The 25,291-nt window shown below is 41.2% G+C and overlaps 4 protein-coding genes across 6 annotated transcripts; 2 read left to right on the plus strand and 2 right to left on the minus strand.

The window, feature by feature from the left end:
* The first annotated feature begins 107 nt into the window (after positions 1-107).
* LOC134867020 (zinc finger protein 239) lies at positions 108-2,514 on the plus strand. Its single transcript, XM_063887287.1, has 2 exons — positions 108-547; positions 933-2,514. The coding sequence occupies exon 2, from the start codon at positions 999-1,001 to the stop codon at positions 1,968-1,970; it is 972 nt and encodes a 323-aa protein (XP_063743357.1). The 5' UTR covers positions 108-547; positions 933-998; the 3' UTR covers positions 1,971-2,514.
* On the minus strand, positions 2,104-7,588 carry prmt2 (protein arginine methyltransferase 2). Its single transcript, XM_063887995.1, is given in 10 exon segments — positions 2,104-2,754; positions 2,924-3,095; positions 3,612-3,748; positions 3,839-3,942; positions 4,958-5,055; positions 5,482-5,657; positions 5,829-5,993; positions 6,360-6,521; positions 7,075-7,210; positions 7,357-7,588. Coding segments are annotated over 10 exon segments (1,236 nt in total). The 5' UTR covers positions 7,410-7,588; the 3' UTR covers positions 2,104-2,721.
* A 2,191-nt stretch (positions 7,589-9,779) lies between these two features.
* ercc1 (excision repair cross-complementation group 1) lies at positions 9,780-13,184 on the minus strand. Its single transcript, XM_063887286.1, has 9 exons — positions 12,981-13,184; positions 12,317-12,754; positions 11,957-12,060; positions 11,668-11,767; positions 11,228-11,304; positions 10,738-10,837; positions 10,466-10,537; positions 10,249-10,317; positions 9,780-10,164 (listed from the first exon to the last, which is right to left on the minus strand). Exons 1-9 carry the CDS (start codon positions 13,038-13,040, stop codon positions 10,102-10,104), a joined length of 1,083 nt encoding a protein of 360 aa, XP_063743356.1. The 5' UTR covers positions 13,041-13,184; the 3' UTR covers positions 9,780-10,101.
* Positions 13,185-13,936: 752 nt separating this feature from the next.
* Positions 13,937-24,863, plus strand: sona (SON DNA and RNA binding protein a). Of its 3 annotated transcripts, XM_063888182.1 has the most exons (11): positions 13,937-14,096; positions 15,887-15,983; positions 16,509-16,716; positions 16,954-17,030; positions 17,131-17,492; positions 17,622-18,891; positions 19,658-20,249; positions 20,475-20,986; positions 21,885-22,363; positions 22,517-22,609; positions 22,808-24,863. In XM_063888182.1, exons 2-10 carry the CDS (start codon positions 15,956-15,958, stop codon positions 22,589-22,591), a joined length of 3,603 nt encoding a protein of 1,200 aa, XP_063744252.1. In that variant the 5' UTR covers positions 13,937-14,096; positions 15,887-15,955; the 3' UTR covers positions 22,592-22,609; positions 22,808-24,863. The 3 variants fall into 3 exon arrangements, with proteins under 3 accessions (XP_063744252.1, XP_063744250.1, XP_063744251.1); XM_063888180.1 differs by having other exon boundaries at positions 17,131-18,891; XM_063888181.1 differs by lacking the exon at positions 13,937-14,096 and adding an exon at positions 14,178-14,370 and having other exon boundaries at positions 17,131-18,891.
* Positions 24,864-25,291: the final 428 nt, after the last annotated feature.

Raw genomic sequence — 25,291 nt, forward strand, 5'->3', positions numbered from 1 at the left:
TCTCCTGTTTATAAAGTGTGCTGGTGTCCAACCCCTAACCGTCTTTCGACATTTTGTAGGAATCGAAACTTAAGAGTCACAGACCCAATCACAGATAGTTTCTTGTGAACTCCTCAATGAAACGAAACTTTAATGAGGGACGAGGAAGTCAGTTTATCTGTAGGATCGTATCCTTTATACGTTGATATTGACTTGGAATATACAATACATGCTCATATTTGGTGTCGTAATGTTTGCACGTGATTTAATGTTGGATCATCCAAACAATAATTGGTCCGGTATAATTCATTTTTAACTTAGGACTTGCAAACTCTGCTATATTAATGTCTCATTCTCTGCGACGCATAGGCAATACAAGTTATTCCGCCGCACGCTAGATGATGCTGCAGCCCCTGCCACTGGGAAACCCGGCAGCCGTTTGCAGGAGAACGGAGGGCTCGTAATGCGATCCCTCAGCCGTTATTTTACTGTTTCTATAATGCTTAACTGCGATCAAAGCATTATATCTTTCAACAAATGCCCATTTTCGTAGGAAGAACTAACACGGGTATGTAAAATCCCTGTTTATGTGCCATTATTCGAATCGTAACATCCCATTTTTTAGGGGCGAAGTCAGGCCTACACTTTAGTACGTGTTATAAGGTAGGCTAGTGTAATTCTATACATTATCCATGTTTTATTTCTGGTTTCCAATTTTACATGCCGATTATTTTCTGCGTGTTAGGACAGTTTAACAACCCTCCTAATTATGTCCGCAATCGTCCGTTATAACAAAGGAACTGATAAAGGAAATATGATAATAATGCGTGGTTTTATCTTTGTTTTTAAAGAATAATAAAGCTGATAGGACACGTATATTATATACAATGCATTTCTATTCTCACTTACACCACTGTAAAGCAAGATAAACATAATGTGTTTATCGCTTTCAGATGTCCCTGTGATGTGTCTAAGAATGAAAACCCCGCCCCTCGTTCTGTGGTAATGTAGATAGCACCATGTTGGATAAAACCGTTGCTAAAGACCAACATCATGGGCAGTGCTCAGACTGTGGATGCAGCTTGGACTTTGACACAACCTCTGCTTCATCCCCTCCTTCCAAGTGTGCATCCTGCCAGGCGGGCAGCAGCCCCCCTAACGGGCGGCGCCCACACCGCCGCCTCCGCCTGGACCCTCACAGCTGCAGCCTGTGCTCCAAAACCTTCATCTCTTCCGCCCACCTGACCCTTCACCTGGCATCCCACAACAAGGAGAGAAAATTCAGATGTAGCACCTGCGGTAAGTACTTCCATCAGTCCTCCCACCTGGTGGCACACAAGATAATACACAGCGGGGACCGGCCATTTAAATGTTCGGAGTGTGGCAAGACCTTTGGCCGGGCCTCACATCTGAAGACCCACCAGCGGCTCCACACAGGCGAGAAGCCCTTCAAGTGCACCTACTGTGACAAGTCATTCACACAGAAGGCTGGACTCCTGGCTCATGTTCGTCTACACACAGGGGAGCGGCCATACAAGTGTGAGCAGTGTGGTGCTGGTTTTCGCTCTCTGCCCCTCCTGCTCGCTCACAAGGCTGAGGAGGCGTCTGGAAAGGTGAAACCAGCACCAGCTCCGGCACAGACGCAGAGTAGCAGCGAGGATCTGAAGTGTGGCGTCTGCTGCCGCACCTTTGTACGATCATCATACATCAGGCTGCACATACGCCTCAACAAAGGACAGCGGCCTTATCACTGCAAAGTGTGCAACAAGACCTTTGTCAAGCTGGATACGTTTGTGAACCACTGTGACAAACACTTGAGGCAGAAAAGTGCTAAAAGTGGGGAAACAGAGGTTGAAGACAAAGTTGTTAAACCCCCCATGTTTGTCCCGCTCTCCAGGCGTCCTTCTCCTGAATCCTTACCCACGCAGCCTTTATCCTCAGAGGTCAACACGCGCTCCAGAGCTAAAGCAAAGAGTAAAACAGAGCCATAACCAATGAGAGTGCATCCACAGACAAAAAAGAAATGTGCCATGACAGTTCTGCCATTGCTGATAATAACAAATGCATGATAGGAGTGTTATGTTGATGATAAAAAAAAAAAATGAATGAACGCAACATTTGAAATTCAATAACTCCCAAAACGTTATTTTATTTGTATCACAGAGTTTACTTTTTGTACAGTCATTTTACTTAAAAATAATGAATGTTATTTAATATCTCTAGGTAAAATGTAATGCCTATTTGAACTCATTAGGATAATTAAGAATTTAAGTGGCATACAATGTTCACTCTAATCTTCGAATATACAAAAATGATTCATCTCAAACCATTATAAATTATGGTTAATCTGTTTCTGTTTATGGTTAACACTTGAATTTAATATGTCAATTGCCTATTGTAAAACAATATGCACATAAGAGTAAAAATAAACACAAAAGCTTCTGCTTTTTGCACATGAGACCACAAATATCTGTTCAAAACTGTTTGTTGTTTCCGGTTTCAACCATTGTCTCAATAAAGCCTTTTTCCACCTAGCACCATGAGCATTTGTATATATAATACAGTTAAAATAATGCTCCACTGTTCATTTGTAGCATGTAACTTCTTTGATGCCCTTTTAACATGGGTCATGGTGTTCTGTATTTCCCAGGCCTTTGACCGTTGCTCTTCATTCCAGGTCAGCAGCAGCTTACAGCTCACGTCATGTGTCCCTGCTGATTTCCAACACTTACAGAGAATCCGTCACCTCCACATGGGGAAAGTCTTTGTCCCAACCTATGAACGCAGAGAAAAACAAATAAATAAACATCTCTAACAACACCATGTTACTTAGCACGAATCACACGTTACCAAAATGTTGTGTAAGAGAATAAAATAATATACCATCAATTTATAGACATGTTTCATGAATAAAGAGATTTCAAAGTGAAGAATAAATGTTTGCCTGGCATTTTTCCGTTTCCCCCGTGCTGCTATTAATGCTCCAGTGCAGGATGATGGTCATGTGGCGTCTCCAGACGGGGTTCCTGCGCAGGAGGATGGTTCCACTGATGGAGTCTCCCGCCAAAACTGACCGGCGGTCCAGCATGAACAGAGTCTGCTTCCAGTGCGTTGGCCTGAAGAAAAGAAACAACTTAATACTGTCACGCATTAAAGTTTGTGACTTTTATTAAGAAACTTTAAGATTTTAAGACATTATTTGCACATACAGAAATACTCTAGGTGTTGTGTATACTGTCTGGTGTATTTGTATTTTTGCAATTTAGATTTTCTGATTATTTAAATGATGTGCAAGGGCTGATAAAAAAATACTATTCAGGGCTCCGGAGCACTACTGTTAGTGAATGAACTATCCTTCAAATTAAAACTACACAACATGATTAAAAGACATATTTGTCTTTTTCAATTTCAGTGACATTTATTATAGATATGATAAATATTCAAAATAATTAAAAAAGGGTAGGTGTAACAAGTTGAGGATTAGGCCTACAATTTTTGCTATATTTTGTAAAAATTTGCTTTAGTTTTTCACCATTTCAGAAGTAGTGACTTATTTGTATGTGAGTTAAATCATTTGAAAACCACAAAGATTCTCAATTAAACTGAACCAAAGAGTGATTCATTTGTTTTACTCAGAGTGAGGTCCGGTGTTTAACTCCACTGTTGCTCCTCCCATCTCCAGGCTTTCAAACTGAACAGTGAACCAGGCGGTGACTCCATGAAACACACCAGACTTTTCAACACAAAAGTGAAACTGCCCCTTTATTTCCTGAGAAATGAAACACATGGCAGTTAGCAAATGCTGTCTGTATGGGGCGAAAACAATCCTTGCAAAATAAAAAGGGTAAACACCCAGCACCTCCAGGTCTTTTATCTGCAAAGTGTACAAATCCAGGCGCACAACATCACAGGGAGCCGTGAGTCAGTCGTTGGGATCGATGAGGTTGTTTTTCTGTCTGTTTTCTTGTATTCAGCAAAAAGAGGGGTAGTACTGCAACTTCCTGTACTAAGATGTTTTCTTGCAGAATGAAACCAGGAAATGTGGTTTGTCTTCAAACATTGGTAACAGATTACAAACATGCTCATGCACTTGGTCACAACTGTTACTACAGGTAACAACTGGGATGCTAAATATGAACAGCTAAATAAGAAATGTTAGAAGTGGATAAAATACCTGCAACACCATTCAAAACAACATAGTCTTGTGTTATTTGAGACTACTGAATCCAATTGGACTCAATAATTCCTTCAGGGATTCAGTTTTCTTGTGTTGATTGCAAATCTGTACTCCAGTTCACCATGCTTTAGTCACCAAAAGTTTTTTGCCTATTTTGCATTATGCAAAACTCACTGATAAATTCATCAGGATGTCCCCTGAGGCTGTTCCGGTTTGAACTACATCGTACCCATTCTGGTAACTTTCCATTTAGTATGGTTCTGCACTAACAAACCCCATGAAGGAACTAAAAACCTTGAGTTATTTCCTCAGAGAAAAGGGGAAATAATTGACAAATCAGCGACACCTTTTGGTGATGCAAAACAAGTGTTAAATCCTTTAAAAAAGAATTCCGCAATGCTGTGACCAATTTTCCAGTTCTTGTTAGGGTGCGATTGTTTTTTCTGTCTGTTTTCTTATATTAAACGAAAGAGGGGTTGCAGAATTCAAAAACGAGGAAATGTGGAAAATGTTCTACCTCTACCCTCACACAGTTAAAAAAACAACAACAACATCATGGGAATCATTTCATGCAATGCAAAAGCTGTAGTTCACTTATTAACTTATGCTTGAGGTAAAAGGATTTGTAAGAGGGGAGGGAACTTTCACAAAGAATACCTGAACATTAAAATATCAAAATGTTGAATGCCTGAGATAAAGCCAGCAAGTGGATGTTAAGATACAATTATCTTGTATATCTTCTCATGCAAGTAAAATACCAATAAGCAATAAAGGCCAGCATTATTGCGATTGGAAAGTGACCATTTTTAGGTTTCAGGGCAACTTGAGGCAACTTACAAAGACACCAGTTAGTTGCTGCCTGAGACCAGCTGCCTGCTGGTGGATCAGTCAAACCGGATCTATTTTGAAAACACAATAACTGGGTACATATTGAGGGATGTATGTAAAAATGGTGTGTATAGTTGTAGAAATGTACATGGTGTGAACAAATTTAACTGTACTTACAATAATGTCAACAGATCACCATGTACTTAACATACAGTACAATATTGTGGCATGAAGAGTCAATGCATACAAAAGTATTCGTACTTTTGTGACTGATATACACTTTACTTTTATTATGTGCTGCTCACAGTGAATGTGACACCAATATGAGTTTTATTACACTTCAAGAAAATGGTTGCCATAGATGTGGCTTCTATTCTGATTGTCACATCATGATCCTTTAGATACATCACTACATCACTACCTGGCACTTCAGAATATTATAGTCAATGTTTAAACGTTACATCTGAGATCATAAACATCTGATTAGTGGTTCTTACTGAAGAGGAGTAAAGTCCAGTCCATAGGGCTGCTCCCAGAAGTCCATCTTCTCTGCGTAATAGCCGTTGGCCTGACATGGCACCAGGGTGAGGGACGCGGATGAAGGCCACATTACGCCACCTTCTTTAAGCCAGCGGTCCCTGGCCAGCAAAACTGACTCCACCATGAACTCAAACTAGAACAGAGGACAGAGAAACAGACACAGGACGAGGTATATTCAACCCTGAGGGGGACTACGAGTGGAAGTGCATCATGGCATCTGAACAAAACTTTAATAAAACTGAGATGAAGTAGCTAAAGTCGAACAGATATTACCATTATACCTTGTATTATTACTTATTATTACCAGTAGGCAGTTTCCCATCCACTCAGCCACCAGGACGTCCACCCGCTCAGGTAGATCGATCTCCTCAGCTCGTCCCTGGAGCACCGTCACCACCTCCTCGCAGCCGTTCTGCTTCACCAGCTGTCTGGTGTACTCCGCCATGGAGCTCGCTTCCACAGCATACACCTACAAAACCAGAATTAGACACTGCACCCCCTGGGGTTTGTTCAGTGTAGCAATACAACTTGTCCAGCAGATGGGAGTACAAGTTCACCAATGTTTGCAATGCAGAGCACCTGTGAGGTTTTTTATAGATCATATAGAGATTCTGTCTTTCCACATTTCTCCTATTTCAAACTTCCTATGGCTTGTTTTTAGGTCGTTTTCTTAAAATTGGGTATAAATTCAATAATGCAATTATGAAAAACTGTGTATTCAAGTGTTAAATGTGGTCTAATTTCAAAAACCCTTTGTTTTGCCAGATATGTAAAGGGAAATTCAACCAATTTGTTCAATAAGTAACTCCCCCACTAACAATACTGTTCACGTTACCTATGAGGGTTGTGCCAGCTGAGCGCAGAACAGGCTGATGATGCCAGTCCCACTGCCAAGGTCCATCACCACCTTATCCCTAAGAGAAGCGCTGTTGCTGAGGATAACCTGCCTGAACGCCTCAGTGCGCCTCCTACCTGACAACATCTCCAAGTGAAGTCTCTGTGATTAAAAAAACATGTAACAAGTTATTTTACTTATAGGGATCAAATTAAACTAAGAATGTCGTCATTGTAAAGCAGTGGGCGCTTTTATTTGTCTTTCTGATCGTTTCATCCTAGCAATAGCAGACCTGCAAAGGTTTGAAAGTCAAAGCTGAACAGCAGCATTTTCCATCTAATTCACATATCTATTCTGGGTTTGATCTTTCAACATTGTTTGTGAATGACCTGCATTTCTGAAACTCTCAGAATGTGTTCTTTAACACACCGGAAAGGGTATGCCCATGTTGACATATTGACCTATGTCACATCTTGCAGCAGGTTCTCCACCTTCTGCCCTCAGGGTCGAAGTATACTGTAGGATACTTTTGCACTTTGTACTAAATGCAATTTTACAGATGGCACATTGCAAACGTTTTTTTTCCTAGAAATAATATAAATTGTTGCTGCAATATGTGCCAGAATTGCAATCCGGGCACAATGAAGATGTATCAATTGAATTGAATTGAATTGGCATAACATGCACAATAGTGTGATCCTTGAACGTTTCTAACCAGGGTCCCATAATGGCCAAAATATTCTTCATCTTGCCATCGGTCCTCCAGAGAGGTGTCCTCCTCCTCCTCCTCCTCCTCCTCCTCCTCCTCCTCAGAAGCAGGCTTCACGAGTAGCGTGTCCCCGCTGCGGAAACTAAGTTACGAGACAAAAACAGCACAGTGAGAAATAGCAGCCTGACTTAACATGTCCGTTACATGTGTGCAATTATTATACCGGGCGTATGTCGGTCTCTAACCTGGTCGCTGCCACCTCCAGTGAAATTAGACAGGGCTACTTACTCTTCAACGGATGCATCATCATCATCCTCATCATCCTCTTTCTCTGTCTGCATGTCTCGGGGCTTGTGTTGAGATTGAGAATCGCCTGCTGTTTGGTTACCTGAGAGTGCTCACGACGCCACACGGTGCATCGACAAGTAAAGTTAAGACAAACGGAATTGTTTTGTGAAATAAGCAGTAAATAATATCACAAAACTTGAACAGCATGAACACTTCCTGTTTTGACGTCAGTATAAACTACTGTGCCTTCACGTGCTGTCGGAAATATTGTGATCATTACTCGAATCGTAAATATAAAGACATAATTCACGAGTTTGGTATATTATAATGTTAAAAGTAATGAAACATAAATACTGAATAGCTAATGTTTTACATTCCACGTAAAACCTTTTTCATTTTTAATAAAAGTGTTTGATCCTATTTTTAATATCATACAATGCATATCAAATATTTTTGGTCCTCATTTTATCATAAAAGAAAGATTTATTCCAATACGTCCTCTCTTGTTACCGCAGGCTAATTTACACGTGAAGCATTCAAAGTAAAAGTGTATCGTGTTGACTTCCAAACATAGAAACGGAATTTCAGAGGAGCACCTGAATGCAACACTGCGCTCTGGATTGGTGGGATAGCAACGACTTCATCGTAAACATTTTAAAAATCTTGACTGTCTCTTGTTCACTTATAAGAGAATGGTTGCGTTACACAAAACTGTACTAATGCTTTAATCAGTGGCGGTACTACATGATTACACTCCGGGCAAGATCCCCTCCGAAGGAAAAAAATAAGTGTTTTTTTATTTCAGCATTTTTTTTATTATAACAATGTAATGTAACTGAAAGACAAACTTACTTTTCAAGAATCAATCAATGCACACAACTCAGACAAACAAAAACGTGTAGGAATAATAGGCCTGTAATTATAATATTATGAATGAAATGTGCGTTATTTGGAAGAAAGTCGAGGTGTGACAGTGACACTGACTTTTGGTTGGGAGCCACCATTTTGGCAGTCAACATGACCACCGGTGCCAGTGTTTTCTTACCGAGCGAGTATACTTCTCATTTTAATTCAAGTGAAATTCGGCTTTATAGTACAAAATTAGAGAGATTAAATATAAGCGACCCATATAATTCACCCGGTGTGCTTTTCAAGAGCATAACCTCCTGCTCTGAAGACGATGTACCCGACTTGCGCTACGCAGACATCCACAGCTATCTTGTAAGCTTTCCATCAGTGTACTCAGGAGACTCCCTCAGAGCGTACAAAAGCTTGGAGGCTTACAAATGGTGTCAGTCCGGCTTCGTAAACAACATTCAACTGTGGAGTCTTACATCCAAAAACTTCGGCATCATCACTGCAAGGGTAAGTATTAAATTATTCCAGTTTGATAGGCAGTGTCACGTTAGCATTGTTTGTTTATTAGCTTGGCTAGCTACGGAAGTGTCATCCGGGGACAGGGACATCACAGTGTCCGTTAGCTATAATAACTGGGTGCTACTTCTTAAATTAAACTAATTAAATTTAATTAAACTGACCAGAAACTTTTTGTAGCATTGTACTGTATTCCTTCACCCACCTGATATGAAGTGATCACTGCATAAGCGAAAGCCAACGGCCGGGGGGTCCCATCTTTCAGTCTTTTTCTGAAGGCTCCTGGCTCTTTTAATCGCTCCAATCCACTTCTCCCTCCTCTCCGCGTCTTTAGGAATGCGATAATACGATACACCTTTCTTTTTCCCACGCCTATTTGTGCAACCTGGTGCACAGCAGTTATCCACCATCCTTGACAGTCTGCCAGTGCCTGTCAATTTACTGCCGCGATGACTGCCAAAATGGCTGCCCCTGTCGTATCTCGTCACGTGACCAGCATATATGACATCATCTGCAGGAGCTCTATACAGTGGATCCCCCGTCCCCCCCTTGTCCGTTCCATTTGGGAGACCCAGAGGTGAACTGTCAACCGCGGCCGCACCCCTCCCCTTTCCCCTTCTCACACAGCTTCTGTGCACCGCGCCTTCTCAGCAAGCAGGGGCGCCTGCAGATGCAGGGGGCACCAATTTGTCAATTCCCCACACAGTGATATGATAGATATAAAACCACTTCGCAGCCCAGATGACTTTAAAAAAAATGTAAGTGCTCGCTCGTGCCGCCCGCCACGAAATGCCGCCCCGGGCGGTTGCCCGCTTCGCCCATGCCCAAAACCGCTACTCGCTTTAATGTTTCTCTTTTTAGACTTAGTGCTCTTCTTAATTTTCAAATGAGTAACTCATTCAACATCAAATTTATACTATATATAATTATATTATTTTCCCAATTTTTGGTGAATAACAACAACAACAACAAAAAAAACAATTAAGCACACTGGTTATTTCACATTGAGAACAAAGAAACTAGAAAAAACAGTTAACAGTATACAAACATAACAACATTTTTTTTTTCATTTAATAAAAAAATCAACACTGAACAAAACCATGACTTCATTAGGCATGTAATCGGTATGCAGCTCCAACAGCTTATTATATCACATCTTAAAACATGCAAAGCTGAACTTTATCTCACCACCTCAGTAGAAAAAGCGTGTTTATTGTATTTAATTCAGTCTCCTGATGTGTGTGTGTGTGTGTGTGTGTGTGTGTGTGTGTGTGTGTGTGTGTGTGTGTGTGTGTGTGTGTGTATTCTCATGCTGTATGTTCAACCAACATTAAGGAGTTCTTTCCAGGAGCATGTCACACACTCATTGTTTCAGCTGTCTTTTGTCTTTGACTTGAGGAAGGGCTTATGCAGCACATCATAGAGTCGCCGTGCCTGAAAGCACAAAATGCCAACATAGTACTTTTAATAACGTTCTTATATGCCTGCTGTGTACGACGCACATGTATTTGAACTCACTTTTTGGGGTCCAAGGCCTGGACAGAGAACCAAGTCTTCCTTAGATGCACTGATGATTCCTTCTACAGACTGATAAAAATCACATAATACATCATCCCAAAGTGACAAAATGAATTCAGAGTACCCCTTAAAATCAGCCTGTGGATAAGCCTGTACATGTCACTGGTTGTGGAGTAGCAGCAATTTGAGGAGACATTTTTGCTGAAGTGGTACTCACTGAGAAAGTGGACAGCAGGGTAATGGCATCGGTCTTGTTTATGGACTTCACAGTTGTGAGGCAATCAGTAACCTTAAAACAAACCAATCAAATCAGAAGTGCACCACTGTAATTGCATTTACTGTAATTTTCCTTAACAATATACGTGGCTGCATCAAGTTCAGTCAATCACACTGTAAGGTCCTATGTATTTTTCGAATTGGTAAAATGATCACAATAACAATAGCTATGAACTACACGTTCTTTAACATGAAAACATCAAATCCACACACCTGTGACGGATAGTTTTTTTCAACTTGCTCCTTCAGTACGTCTGCTGGTTTCTTTTCATATGACTTGTACGTTTCCAGGTAACGGCCGGCCTCCTCTGGACTGTCAAAACAACAAAAATATTACCTATGTTTATTTATTCATTTCTAATTTTATTGTGTGCCCTGCTCAACAGAAGCAGGCAAATGAAATAGAGATTTTCCATCCGTTGATCCTGGTTTGAACAAAAATATGTAATAAAACATATCTTATCAATGACCCAAATAGAAGCTTGAAGTTTTAAAGAATGTTTACAGCCTCCTACAAATTTAAATTGCATTTCAGGACACATTAAAAATCTGAATATCAGTCTTTTTCTTCTTATTGAACAATTTTTGGTTAGCGAGCCCAGGATTACAGTGACGTTCCCGTTTTAAAACTGTTTCCAACTCCTATACTCTTTTCTATGTATGCTACTGTTCCATCCTATTGGAAATCTGTTGCAGGTCGTACCTCCAAGCCAAGATCAGAGTGCAGTCAGCCATGATGCAGATGCGAGCCAGCTCCTTCAATGTATGATGAGGATCTTTCTGTGGTAAAAAAAAACAATGTCAGAGAGAAAAACACAAAGTTAATCTTGAATCTTTTTAAATGGAATTTATGTCTATAGTATGAAAAGGTTTTTGAAACACAAACTCATTCAGTATTTGACATGTATGGTTTCCTACTAACAGTCATTTAGACTTGAACAAGATTCTGTTGGATACACTTATTTCAAGTCAAAAGAAACAGGGAGTACACAATTGATGCAACGTAGTAAAATACCCAGGATAGCTTTATAAAAATGCATAATATTGCGCGGCAGAACTTTTTTCTTCTCAAAACAAAGCACTTTTAGTAATCACTCAAATAAATCTGACTGAATTATTATAACTTGTCCACTTTTTATTTACCACATCTACTTGAACCAGCAACACTCGCAGGGTGAAAGTCTTTCCAAGCAGTTTGAGGCGATCGTGGATATAGTTGGGATTGAGATTGTGATACCTCAGACTTCAAGACAGGCCCCGGCATCAGCATTTCAGCAAAACAGAACAAGAGAAAAAATAAAAATGAAAAAAATTGTATTTTGGCCATTAAATTAGAGGGGGAAAAAAAGTCTCCTCCACACAAACAACTATTCTTCATCTCACATACAGAACACAGACACACACATGCCCGTATTGAGGTCAAAAAACACACCTGAGAAAGAGAGCACAAGTTGTCTGGCCCAGGATATAGTCTGGTACAACCTCACCAAACTCCCAAGGGACGCTCCTCACAAACTTCAGGATGGGATTTCCCCTCTGAATTGGTATTAAAAAATATGCAAAGGGATACCCACTGTTTAGCAAGCCAACTAACAAAGATGGAAACAGTCTATTTCCATACTAATGGGAACAGTATCAACAAACTAATGCTTTATTAGCAAACATTTTGACTCTGTATGGGAATGAGTGTGTGCAGAGGGCAAATGTATGGATGAGAAGCTGATGATTTTCCTTCACAATCCTAATACAAGCGGTTGCGTTAGCCAAGAGGCATATAAATGCTGATGCATACCTGCCGGGGACTGACAATAATACTGCTCCCAGATCCCACTGGTTTTGGTCCCAGGTTTAGGCTTTGATATGACCTTTGACAATTCCCCTCTTCCTGGTGTGTGCCATCCACATGCGTCTCCTCGCTATTCTTAGCCCCATCGGATCCATCTTCAGTCCCTTTAGCACACTCCTGAACTGTTTCACATAGGCCTGGGACAGAACACAGTGTCTCTAAGTCACTTTGCTTCAGATTGGTGTCTCCAGCTTCTTCAGTCCTGAGCAGTTTGGAGGGACCCACTCTTTGAGGAGGACCAGACACATTGCGTTTACTCTGGACAAAATAATCTGCATAGGAAATAGGCTGGTCCACAGGCGCATCGGCAGGCTTTGCTGAACATGAATTTGATGCTGAGGTGTTTTGTCCTCCTTTAGACGAAGCTTGAAACTGTGGCTTTGGCTGGAATACAAACAAATGAAAAATCCTGTCAGAGACTCGAGAATTATGGAATCAATCATGTAAAAAACACTCACGTTTTAGCAGCCGATCCTGCACCTTGAGATGCTAACTCGGTTAGCTATTTAAGATTTAAGGAATGTACTAAAAGTAACCTTAGTTACCAGATGAACAACGAGCTAGCTAATTCCTAGCCGCTGTGAAAAGTTATAGCTAGCAAAATACAGACCAGCGTTCTTTCTTTGGTGAAAGCAGAGTCATCCAGGTTGATGTTAAACCTCTTCTTCATGTTTTTTAGCTGATGACTAGTTTGCTAGGCAACACCATAGGTTACGCATGCCACTGACGAATATGTTATGCTATTTTTGCAAATTAAACCATATCCTCTCGCTTTGTGAACTACTGAAACTGGCGCTGCAACAACAACAATACCACTTCCGATCCAATACTTTCAGAATAAAAGCACACAAATATTAACTGAGTAAACAACTTACATTTGGAACAAGTTATAACCATCTCATCATAAATGCAGTGTTATGTAATGTTATTTAAAGCTTGATTGAAGCTTCATCCGATCACAAAAAAACGATTTACAATGTTTCTAATGTCTCTGCAAACGGCCAACCAGTGTGACTTTCAAACTCTAATGATCACTCAAGGCAAAAGGCTAACATGTATGCCATGGGCTCGTCTACTAGTTGTTTCGTCTAGCAGGCCTACAGTTAAAATGATACATACAATTCAATATGTCAAAACACATGCCTTCTCTGCTTGTGAAAATCTCTTTGTTGTTATTTGAGTGGTAAAAGGCAGCAACTATCAAACCAGCTTCCATGAAAGTTTCAAACGACACATTAGGTGGAACATTGAATACAGCACAAGGGTTTCAGATGTTTATTTTTGTCCTTTTAACCTTAAGAAATATATCTTTATTAAATAATGTTTATCAAAATCAGCGACACATAAGGATGATGTATATCAAAAGGGCACATCCAAAACAAAACATATGCCTACACCCATGTATAGGATTTACTTTCTTGACTTTTTACACATAACTTAATAAATTATGATAATGCACTTTAAGACAAATCCAAGAAGTAGACATTGTGGACAGTTTTCTACAGTTAGATAACGTGGAGCGTGTAGTTGCCTAGGCGACAGTGACGCCGCCATTCAAACCGCGCAGCATGGCATTTCGGGATACATTTTCCATCATGGCGGATAAGGTAGTAGGCTAACGTTAACGGTTAGCATATTCAACCATTGTTGTTTTTTTTACATATTGCGGGACTGCATATTTCTGGCATTTTCTACACAGGAACTGCTTCCATCGACAATAACCTGGGTAAATATATGCTACAGAATCGACAACTTTGATGAGCGAATGAACTTGCTTTGTTGAAACAAGAGGCAGCTAAAAGTCCCAGCACACTAGCTTTTGAATAGCTAGTAGCATGCTAACGTAGTAAGCATAGAGGTAGTAAGCAGTAATGGTGATGAGCGAGTGGATCAACGGTTAGGCCTCGGCATGCAGGCAGCATGTTGTACTATTAACAGCTTGTTCGACTGGTACGCGTGCGGTATAATTAAGGCATGAGGGAATACCAGTATATAAAGAGGTATTCGGAGCCAATATTATTCTTATCCAGCTGCATTGATCTATGAATGGATGTTAACGCTAGTTACGGCTTTGCAGGCCCGGCAGTGATCAGCGTTATCTAACGTGTTAGTGTATGTTGCTGCTTCAAACTTTTTTTTTTTGCTTCCATTATCCGTGCAGCTTTGACCCAACAAAAGGAAGTATTCATATAATTAAGATTTTAAATCAACACTGTGACATAAGGCATCGACAACATGTGGGGTAACTTAATGATATCAGACGTTGCTTGAAATGTAATATAACGTTTCAAAACGTTACCTTTGGCTAACGTTAGCTTTAGCATTAACTAAAGCGGTAACGCTCGGCAGCTGGGTGTTTTGGCTACATAAGCTTAAATATTGGCTACTTAAAATGTGAATGTTGCTGCTTTCCTATATGTAACTATAGTTAATTGTTCCTGCAAATAAATATCGTACGTGATGTCCGTTAACTTAGATTGTGGCTTCTTCGCCACTGTGTGAGTAGCAGTGTTTCACACATGTTGTTTGTATCGTATCCTGATATTAACTAAACAAGGCTAATGTATTATAATTCTGGATTAAAGGAAACTAACGTACATCTTTGAGTGAAGCGTGCAAACTCTGGTTAAACTATGATTTATGTCGAATAAATGATTATAGTAATATCCGTATTCACGCGATAGTCTTTCAGCAGACACAGCGCTTTGTGGATAGGTCATGCTACGCGAGAATAGACGCAAGGCCAACAGTAGCCTATAATGTTATTCAATGTGATATCTTTGAAATCTCAGTCAATTTTGAATGTGGTTTTGGAGTAGTTTTTGGTCAGTGTAATTCGGGCATGTATTTTTGCCTTGGTAGCCGGAACTGTATATATACATTGTAAAAAATCGTTTTTTACTAATTTTAATGTCTTCACATTTTTTTTCTGGAAACTAACTGAAAAGTGAGTTCACATAACATTGAAATCAAAAGCAAAGTCTAATCAGCTAATCTTTTATCTTACCAGTAGTATTATGGTATTTGTGTTGAGGAATACTGTATATTGAAAATCACCAGGGTCTTGTGTTCAGAGGCAAGCTGCCGTATTTTGCCAATCAAAGCGTCATTTGTTGACCAGAATAATTACGTTTTTGTTGTTGGTTGAAAATTAAATATCACATTAATTAGATGGTTAGGAGATCGAATTTTATCAAGGAATTCGAGTCTGCATTGTTTGATTAACTCACAGAGGGGTCATATAAAACAGAAGTTTTAAATAACTGACCTGTGATAAAGCCTGCCTTCATGAAGTTTATGTTAAGTTTAAGTCATATCTTTTGTAGAGGAGTCTTAATTTATTTTCAATTTTGCCTGCTGTATTTTGTCCCTGCTTGGCTTGCCTTGGCGGGGATAAAGAGACTGAATATCCCTTTTTGTAGTTGATGTTATGAGCATGAATTGAATCCAAACATCTTTTTATGTTGGTGCTACATTATTTGCTTTGGATTTAAAACCTTTTATTTCCATCACCAGTTCTGAGTGACGGAGCAGCACCTCAGTGACATTAAGAGGGCCTTTGACAAAACCAGGGGCACCGGCACAATGGAATGTGCAGTGGACATCCCCTCAGGTGAGTGATGAGTCTTCAATTACAATTTTCCACATCTATTTTAGTTTCTTTCAATAACTCATCCAACCCCAAACGCTTGAGCTGTATTTTTTTAACCTCAATGTTGACAGACTTTACTTTACATGTTCTTTATTGTGGCAGCATGTTAGCATTACGGCAAGGACCAAACTTTAGGTGTGGAGCTCTTCATAATAAGGGGGGGGGGGATTAAGTTTAACATGCCATATCTTGTAAATTCCATGTGTAAAGACAACAGAATTATATCAAATGCTGATTGTCAAGTTGAAAGTCTAACTAAGATCTGCCAAATGTCCCATAGCCATTTAATATATTTAACTCTTTGTGTACCTTCAACATTTTGCACAGTAAAAAGTATAATTGAATCCACACAAGCATTTATAAGGACCACAACTACATTTACTCATTTTAATCACAGCACAAATGAAATGTATTGCTCTTAAGTTTTGCACATGTTTTGGATTTTCCAAATGCTCGTGTATCTGAAATACTGGCCACCCTATCCAGGCGAAGATGAGGCCCCTGAGAAAGACGGCATAAATGCCAAGGAAGGGAATGATCCACCACACAAGAAAAACAAGAAGCACAGAAAACACAAGAGCAAGAAGAAGAAGAAGAAGAGAAAGGGGGAAAAAGAGAGCAGTTCAGAATCTGGTGCTGAGTCGGATGTAGAGCCACCACTACTACAGAAGCCCATCAGGACCACCAGAGCCAGGTCTGTTGTTTAAGACTTTACATGTTTTATATTGTGTAATTGTCTAGAATATGGTTTGAAATCCAAATTTCCATTATTAACTAAGGAGATTTGTCTTAGAAAAGCCACCAATCTCAGTCAATGGAGTTTTATGACTTCACCCAACATAAAAAGGAGAATCTTATTTATTTGTGATACACCATTTAATAATTAACCATTAAGAAAACCTTCAAGTTTAATTTTCTTTGTTTTTTTTAGTGCCAGGCTAGCAGCAGCCACAGGACTTGGAGACCAAGATGGGTTGAAGGAGGAGGGCAAAAAGGATGTAATTGCAGGTAGGAGTCCGTGACACAACATAATTCATGTTTTTTTTGCAAGTAATTAATGAATTACCGTGATTAGTTTTTGATCAAATTAAATCCCTTTTTGTCGTAGCACGTGCAGACATGGAGGGAGATGCAAAATCCAAAAAACACAAAAGACATGCTGCGAAAAAGAAGAAAAAGAAGAGAAAGAAGGACGAAAAGCACGAGAAAAAATCCCAATCTCGATCCCCATCTGAAAGCAGCTCAGCTTCAGGCTCTGAGTCTGAAGGTGAAGTAGAGAAAGGTGCTGGTGAGGTTAAATACTCTCCAGTTACAGCCTCTGACCTGCAAGAACCAGTGTCCAAACTGGTTTCAAAAAGCAAACGAGGGGAGAAACCTGAATTAATTGGAGTCAAGAAAGAGGAGACATCAGGGATGGATGTGTCCCCATCTGCGGGGAAGGAGTCTAGCACCAATCTATCAGAAATTAGTGTAAGGTCACCCTCTGCATGCCATGATGATATAACCCAGACAGCGACTGTTCAAGTTAAGATCGAAGGTAGTCATACTGATGGTACATTCAGTCATGCCCATGAACTTCCTGACATTATCCCTAAACAGGAAGGAGCCACCTCAAGAGATGACCCAAGCCTGAAAGAGCAGTCCAATTCCGTTCAGAAGACAAGGGACAGGGATGGCATTTCCTCTAGGTCTCCTTCTCCTTCCAGGGGCCTAGATATTAAGAGGTTGGGGTCGAGTCGTAGTCGTTCACCAACACCTACTCCTATTAGGGAGCAGTCTGATGGGCAAACAACAGCAGCAGCAGCAGCGACTGCAATGAAAGAACGATCAAGAACTCATTCCAGGTCAAACTCAAAGGAAAAACAGTCCATAACTCCTCTAAAGACTCGGCAGCTTTCCCAATCCCAGTCCCCTAAATCTAAGAGGAAGTCAATCTCTCCCAAGAGAGCAGCCCGCCAGTCCCGGTCTACCTCTCGCTCCCTCACCCCGAAGAAGAAGGTGTCAAAATCTCCAAGGCAGTCCAAGTCCCCTAAACGCCGGAGGAGTTCATTGTCTGTTTCTCCTAAGCGACGTAGAAGTTCTCACTCACCCAAAAGAAGGGTGTCCCGATCCCCTAAACGTGGTGGCCGCAGGTCCCCCTCTCTATCCCGGTCTCCAAGGAGAAGTCGGAGGTCCGAGTCACGTTCCCGTGGAGGAAGGCATTCTAGGGCCCGCTCACCTCGCCGAAGTGGTGCAGTTGGCAGGCGTTCAAAGTCACGTTCCGCCACAAGAACTCGTGGCTCCGCCTCTAGATCAAGGCGCCCTGTTCGTCGCTCCAGAACACGGTCACCGGGAAGACGTGCAGGAGGGAGGCGCTCCAGAAGTCGATCCTTGTCTCGGCGTAGGAGGTCTCCGCCCCCTAGATCCCGCCGATCACGCTCCCGTTCGACTCGCAGGAGCAAGCGCACTCGATCAAGATCTGTTGTAGTCCTTAAGCGCAGTCGTCATTCAAGATCCAAGAGTCCCCGCAAACGGACCAAATCCCGAACACCTCCCTCCCGGAAGCGCTCGCGTTCCCCTGCCAGGAGAAATCGTTCACCACCAAGGTCTGGCAAGCGCTCCAAATCTCGCTCGTTGTCTCAAAGGCATCACTCAAAGTCAAACTCACCAGTACCTTTCAAGAAGGGGTCCAAATCTCCTAAGAAGGGTGGAAGAAAGTCTAAATCCGCCTCGGCAGAATTGAGCAGATCTAGGTCCAGGTCTAAGTCAAGTAATGGGCACTCTGACAACTCACTAGCCAGATCTGCGTCTTCCTCTCCTGTCAAAGAGATAAGGCCTTCCTCTCCTGAGGCAGAGCAGACCGAAAGTGAAGGATATCCTGCCACAACAGGTCAGAGTCTTTTTCTCGCTTTGTTTCAATTAAAGTTGATGTTGTTCCTAAAATCGCTCTTCATTTCCCAAGAGTGTGAGCCTTCGGTTGTGAAAACAGTTAAATTCACTTCTATTCTCCAGGAACAACCACATGTTATTTGCATATTAACTTGACTTGATCCCACAGGATTTTGGACAATCAGAATAGCTAGATATCATCTTGCACTTTTTTTTTTACAAGCAGTGAGTATTAAATTATTATTATTATTTAATAATAATAATAATAATAATAATAAAAAATACTGGTAGTATAAACGGATATTTCAACATAGATATCAGGAGTTTTTCTAGAAAAAAAATATAGTATGACGGTGTGAATGTCACCTCTGGCCAAAATTACAGCCCCGCCCACTTTCTGGCAAAAATAATGCATTAGAAGGAAGCGGAGTCATATATTTCACCTCAAACAACCAAAAAGAGTTACGGTTTCTTTACTTCCTCTACAGAAGAAAGGACATTAACTTAAACCTAATTCAGAAATCTCAGTTTCGGTGTAAGCCTGTTGCCTGCCACAGAAATATTGTTTCCTGGCATCACTTCAAAATGGATAAAGGAAAAATCTGCATTTTGGTATGAGGGCGCACGGCGAAAGTAAGAGGGCGCAGCACCCCTGTTGCCCGATTTAGACAAAACCCTGGATATACATCAACCATGATGTAATATCCTCAGTAAGTTCTCTTTCTGTTCTCTTAAAATGTTCTAATGTGTCTTAATATACCATGCAGGTGCTTGGAAACCCATGCCAGCAGCTCCCTCAGTGGCTCCCTCAGTGGCTCCCTCAGTGGCTCCCTCAGTGGCTCCCTCAGTGACTCCCTCAGTGGCTCCCTCAGCGGCTCCCTCAGCGGCTCCCTCAGTGGCTCCCTCAGTGGCTCCCTCAGTGACTCCCTCAGTGGCTCCCTCAGCGGCTCCCTCAGTGGCTCCCTCAGTGGCTCCCTCAGCGGCTCCCTCAGTGGCTCCCTCTGCGGCTCCCTCAGTGGCTCCCTCTGCAGCTCCCTCAGCGGCTCCCTCTATCCCCCGCGCTGAGAGCCCCGCAAATGCGTTGCAGGAGCTTCTTCAGATGCTTTCTCCGAACCACGACAAGGAACAGATAGAAGATGCCAGCTCATCCAATGAACGGGATGTTTCCAGGTCGGGATCTCGAGAACCCGCCACGGTCCCGGACAGGTCAGATCTTTCAGCAGGCTCAGATGAAGAAGTGGTTTCTTCCTCCCCAGTTAAGCAAAAGTCACGCTCGCCTACGAATCGCAGAAAGCTTCGCCCAACTTCTTCACCTCGACGATCAACATCCAAGTCTAAATCCCGAAGGAGGCAGTCTAGGTTTGTAATGTTTGTATTAGCCGTCCCATATATCAAACCCAAGTTTTCTGAGTCCTTAAAGAGATCAACATTTAAAACCTTTCTAGTTCACAGTAATTATTGTTTAAAAACCGTATCAACTCAGACCTGAAATGCTTCTTATCCCAGACCCAAACCTGTAGATGTAATTAAAAGGTTGATGAAGTTTGATTACTTATCGGTCACTTATCATTCCTGTGTTCTCAGGTCCAAATCTCCTGTAAGGAAAAGAGATTCTGTGTCTCCATCAGAAAGGAAGAAACGACGTTCCAAGTCTCGGAGTCCCACCCGGCGGAGAAGGTCACGCTCTACTGGGCGGCGCAAGCGATCACACTCCAAGACACGGACCAGAGTTCGCCGATCCAAGTCTCGCTCTCCAACCAGGAAGAGGCGCTCCCGCTCCCCCAATGCCCGTGGGAGACGGAGGTCCAAGTCCGCAGAGAGAAGCAAGCGATCCAAGAGCCGCTCCACAGGCCGGAGGAAAAGGTCGGTGGACAGAAGCAGGCGATCAAGGTCCCGTTCTTCTGATCGCAGACGCAGGTCTAGGTCAAGGGGCCGAGGGAGGCGCCCGGTGTTTCGAAGTCGTTCATTTGATAGGCGAGACAGGTGGAAGAGGGAACCCAGCCACTCTCCAGTTCTCATTCTCCGCAAGCAGCGCCGCTCAGGGTCCCGTACACGACGCAGCACCAGCAAGACTCCTCCACGCCTCACTGAACTGGGTAAACAACTTTTAATAGTATCACACAACATTACATTTATCAACATACAAGGTTTATTTTTGTATAATATTTTTAAAGGTAGGGCTGCTCGATTATGGAAAAAATCATAATCATGATTATTTTTGGTCAATATTGAAATCACGATTATTCAAACGATTATTTTAAAGTTTGAAAACACAATGCATTTATTCAGCATTTCTTTCACTGTAACTGAGAATTTTCAAAATTCCCCTTAAAAAGATAAGCCTACTGCACAAAATGTTCAAAAAAAAAAGAAAAAAATGTTCAAATCGAATGTAATGTACAAATATGTATCCGGCTGTTCTGCAAATTCTATAAAACTTTTAATGAATAAAATAAATATACTTAGAAAATCAAATAAGACATAGAAAAACGTATATTTATCCAAAATAAACTTTCTCGTGTTTAAGTGCACTGACACAACATTCTGAATCTAACATTTTTTTTGCACATTGTGTGGTGCTGTGCCTCGTCGGATTCTTCTAATCCGAAGTGTTCCCATACAAGAGAACTTGTTCTACACTTTTTGTCGATCAAACGATGCTGCCCTCCCTCTGCCATTTTCCACTCGCGCTGTTTTTTGAATACTGCGGCTCACCACACACACAACTCACGTCCTTCACTTTACAGCTGCTTTGAGAGCCAGTCAGCAGGGCCGCATTGAATGATTTGGGGGAGGGACTCTAGGCCTACCATAGACAACGGAAAATGCCAAATTAATCGTTTCAACTCGATTATATTAGTTTGGAGATCATTTGACCTAAAAATCACGATCAAAATTCAATTAATAGCACAGCCCTATCTAAAGGTATACGATGTTATACACTGCTTGTATGCCTAACTCTATCTTTTGTCCTTATCTATCTCTTTCTTTTAGATAAGGATCAATTACTGGAGATAGCCAAAGCTAATGCTGCTGCCATGTGTGCTAAAGCGGGGGTGCCCATTCCTGAGAGTCTTCGGCCGAAAGCCATCCTCCAGCTTCCTCTACCCACTCCATCTCCCACCCCCCTCTCCTTACCTCTACCCTTACCTCTCCCTATGGGTATGGGGATGCCGAATATGTCCAACATGGGTCAGATGGGGTTACCCAATATTCCAGGAATGCCCAACATGTCAAACATCACCATGTCTGCCGCCATGGCAAGTATGACAGCAGCTACTATGACAGCTGCCTTGACCAACATGGGTGCTCTGGCAGCCATGCCTCCCCTTGCCCCGCTCCCTACCATCACTAACAAGCCTCCCCCGTGTCTTGCCCCCCCACAACCAACCCTTAACCTGGACCACATCGAGGAAGCAAAGAGGAAGGTCACTCAGCAAGCTAACATTCACACCATAAAGGAGCTTACTGAGGTGAGTAGGGGACTGTATTTGTGTTTGAGGGATTCATTTCTAGTTATAGTATTCACATGAAAGAATGTTGAAGAAAGTATTATTTTTGGGCTGTTTAATTGCACAGTTGTGTTTAGTCAGAGTAACTGATTGTTTTTTTGTTTTTTTGTGTAGAAGTGTAAGATGATTGCAAATAGCAAGGAGGAGATGGCCATTGCTAGACCCCATGTCTCTGATGACGAAAGCTAAAACCGCCAAGCTCTCAAGGTAACATTTTCAAAGTGATTTCTTCCCATTCTTTGTCTGTGACCTTGTCTTTGTGTTCTATTCTATCCATTTGGACATTTTAATAATCACTGATGCTCTGCATATTAAATAGACAAGTTGCAGTTATAAGGAAATGTTCTTTGTAGACATTAAATGGTGACCTAACTTGACCCTTTCGCTCTCATTGTCTGCACACAGCCAGTCCCCTCAAATGACAGGAGGAAAATATAACCATTGCTTAAATAGGAGGACTTGCCTTCCTACAGTTCTCGTTGACAGCCAGATGCCCTGACTGAGCCTCATACACCAAGAAGAAGAAAAGTACCCAAGTTGTCACAACTACAATATAGGTGCGCCGTCACCAGCCACTGCCCCACCCAGATCCCCAGTTTGTTTCTGTTTGTGTGAGAGGGAAAGACTGTCACCTGTGATACCAGGGACACAATGACATGTATGGGTGCGTAGTGAGTGTGAGTCTGTATGTGTGAATTGTTAGTCTGTTGGTGTATATAGTGACTTTCACCACCTCAGTGTTGCTGCTCATTTAAGCGGTCACTAACTAAAGAGGAAACAAACCAAACTAACTAGCGGAGCAAGTGTTTTTTGTATAAGATTAGTTTCTCTAAATTTCTTTTACTTTCATCCTTTCTTAAATAATTGTGTTCAGTGGGGACTGCTTCCTTGTTCTTCTGTATTCCCCTCGGCTATCTCTAGTCACTGGTTTTATAACAGAATAATGCAGAGGACGTTTTGGTAGATCCCCACATGTGTTTTCAAGAGCCTGAGTCTCCAGGCACACAGGTTGACAACATGTTGTGAATCCTTGTACATTTATTTTTGAAGGAAGGGAACAACTGAATATATCGGCTGTAAAGAACGATTGAATTCATCATCTTCATTTACAACACAGAACATATTCAGTTGGCACCGCCCTGGGTGTGATTTTCCTTTTCATTGTAAATGACAAAAACCTAATGTTTGATCTCTGGTGTGTCATTTGGGCTTTGTTGGATTTTTTAAAACTTAGAAACGCTGTTTGCTGTATATTCAAATGGACATTTCATCTGCCACACTTGTAACATCGATTTCCTAACATGCAGTGTTGTGCATTGTGCACAGCAACGTTATATATGAAAGGATTTAAGATGCACTAAAAGATGCCATGATAGCGTTTTAAAGACTTTAGGTCAAGGGCAAACATCTGTATTTCCATCATTTTGATTTGATTTGAAAGCAATACTGCTTGATAGTGGTCTTGGAGTACCAGGATATTTGGACTTTGCCAACGGAACAGGACTCATCCCAAAAATGAATAACTACGAGGGTTAAATTACATTTCCCAGTAACTTGAAATTGTATTTCCCTTTTCCCTTTCTAGTTCATGCATTGATTGAATAAAGGATATCCAATAGGCTATGTTTTATAATTAAAACATAGTTTATATCAGTGGCTTTTTAAACAGGCACACATTGAGACCGTAATTCCCTTCCTCTTGCTCGTGGACAAACTACATCTAGGGGTTATAGAATTGAATGAATATAGTTGAGCCTTTCCTAAACTGAACCATTGTTTTAATGTCCTTGTGCATTAGACAATCAGGTTATTTGTCTCAAAATGCTATTTTGGAAGAAAAACACAAAAAAAACAACGTTAATTGTAAACATCTTTAAGCATCGAATTTGCTGGAAAACAGGAGAGAGGATTTTCAATGTGCAAATAGTGAATCTCCCCTAACGAGCCCTTTTCATTGACACCCCCAACTCATTTAATATCTGCTTTACTTATGAATTTTTTGACTGACTCCTAGTAGATCTTCTGCGTCGGGTAAACCGGGTCTGTGTTTCACAAAACACTTCAGTCCCATCAGATACCTGAAGAACAAAGACAAACTCTGCGCTTTAGGGAAAACTTTCAGGGATGAAGTTGATCTTGCAATCATCATTTCATTAGAGAGCAAAATACTTCTTGATTTATTCTTCGGTGTTGACTTCCCACGCCCAGGGCTGGTAAACTGTGGTAGATAATCTGTTAACTTTTTGTCAAACTGTAACTGTACTGACGGTTCCAAAATCATTTTTGAGCTGTTGAATTGATTCCCTGAGGTAATCTTTAGCTATTTTATGACCGAAAATAAGAAGAAAACGCATTTTAAGATTCTGTTTTTTTGGGGGGGAGGGGATTCATTTGAATACGACATTGCCTGCTTTGTACATAAATGTGTTGATGATTATTAAAAACCTCAATGATCTCTATAGACACGTGTGCTGTGTTCACTTTAGTCAGGCTGACACTGAATGGGACTTGAAATAAAGTACTTTAAAACAGTTTTTCAATCAAATCAGGTTTTAGAATATTAAGCTATGTATCTGTTTAAAGCTAAAATGTGTATCAAAAATCTCGCCCATGAACACAAATGTATAGTCTGTCAAAATGTGGATAATCGATCAGACTCTACCCAATCATAATGGATGTTGCTAGTGTGGAGCTCGCTGACAACGTAAGTTACCTGCTGCAAACTCACAATGACAAGTCCATTTCATGATCAACGGTTAATAATTCTGAATCCACATGGAGGTATAAAGTAAATCTTGTTCTGTGTGTCACAGTCCACAAGTTTCCTTGGTTTAAAATTAGACTGCGCTGCCAGGTGTGAATGGGGTCATAGAATAAATGTAAAGTGCA

Source organism: Eleginops maclovinus, chromosome 7 (genome assembly GCF_036324505.1).
Source record: "Eleginops maclovinus isolate JMC-PN-2008 ecotype Puerto Natales chromosome 7, JC_Emac_rtc_rv5, whole genome shotgun sequence".
NCBI classification, from domain to species: Eukaryota; Metazoa; Chordata; class Actinopteri; order Perciformes; family Eleginopidae; genus Eleginops; species Eleginops maclovinus.

Coding starts and splice junctions, on each gene's coding strand:
- LOC134867020 (XM_063887287.1), top strand. CDS start 999: ATGTTGGATAAAACCGTTGCTAAAGACCAACATCATGGGCAGTGCTCA.
- ercc1 (XM_063887286.1), bottom strand. CDS start 13,040: ATGAAGAAGAGGTTTAACATCAACCTGGATGACTCTGCTTTCACCAAA. Junction 11,768..11,956: donor ACTTGTGCTCTCTTTCTCAG/GTGTGTTTTTTG, acceptor CCTGTCTTGAAG/TCTGAGGTATCACAATCTCA. Junction 10,165..10,248: donor CAGGCCTTGGACCCCAAAAA/GTGAGTTCAAAT, acceptor TTGTGCTTTCAG/GCACGGCGACTCTATGATGT.
- sona (XM_063888180.1), top strand. CDS start 15,956: ATGGAATGTGCAGTGGACATCCCCTCAG. Junction 15,984..16,508: donor TGCAGTGGACATCCCCTCAG/GTGAGTGATGAG, acceptor CACCCTATCCAG/GCGAAGATGAGGCCCCTGAG. Junction 20,250..20,474: donor TCCCGAAGGAGGCAGTCTAG/GTTTGTAATGTT, acceptor CTGTGTTCTCAG/GTCCAAATCTCCTGTAAGGA.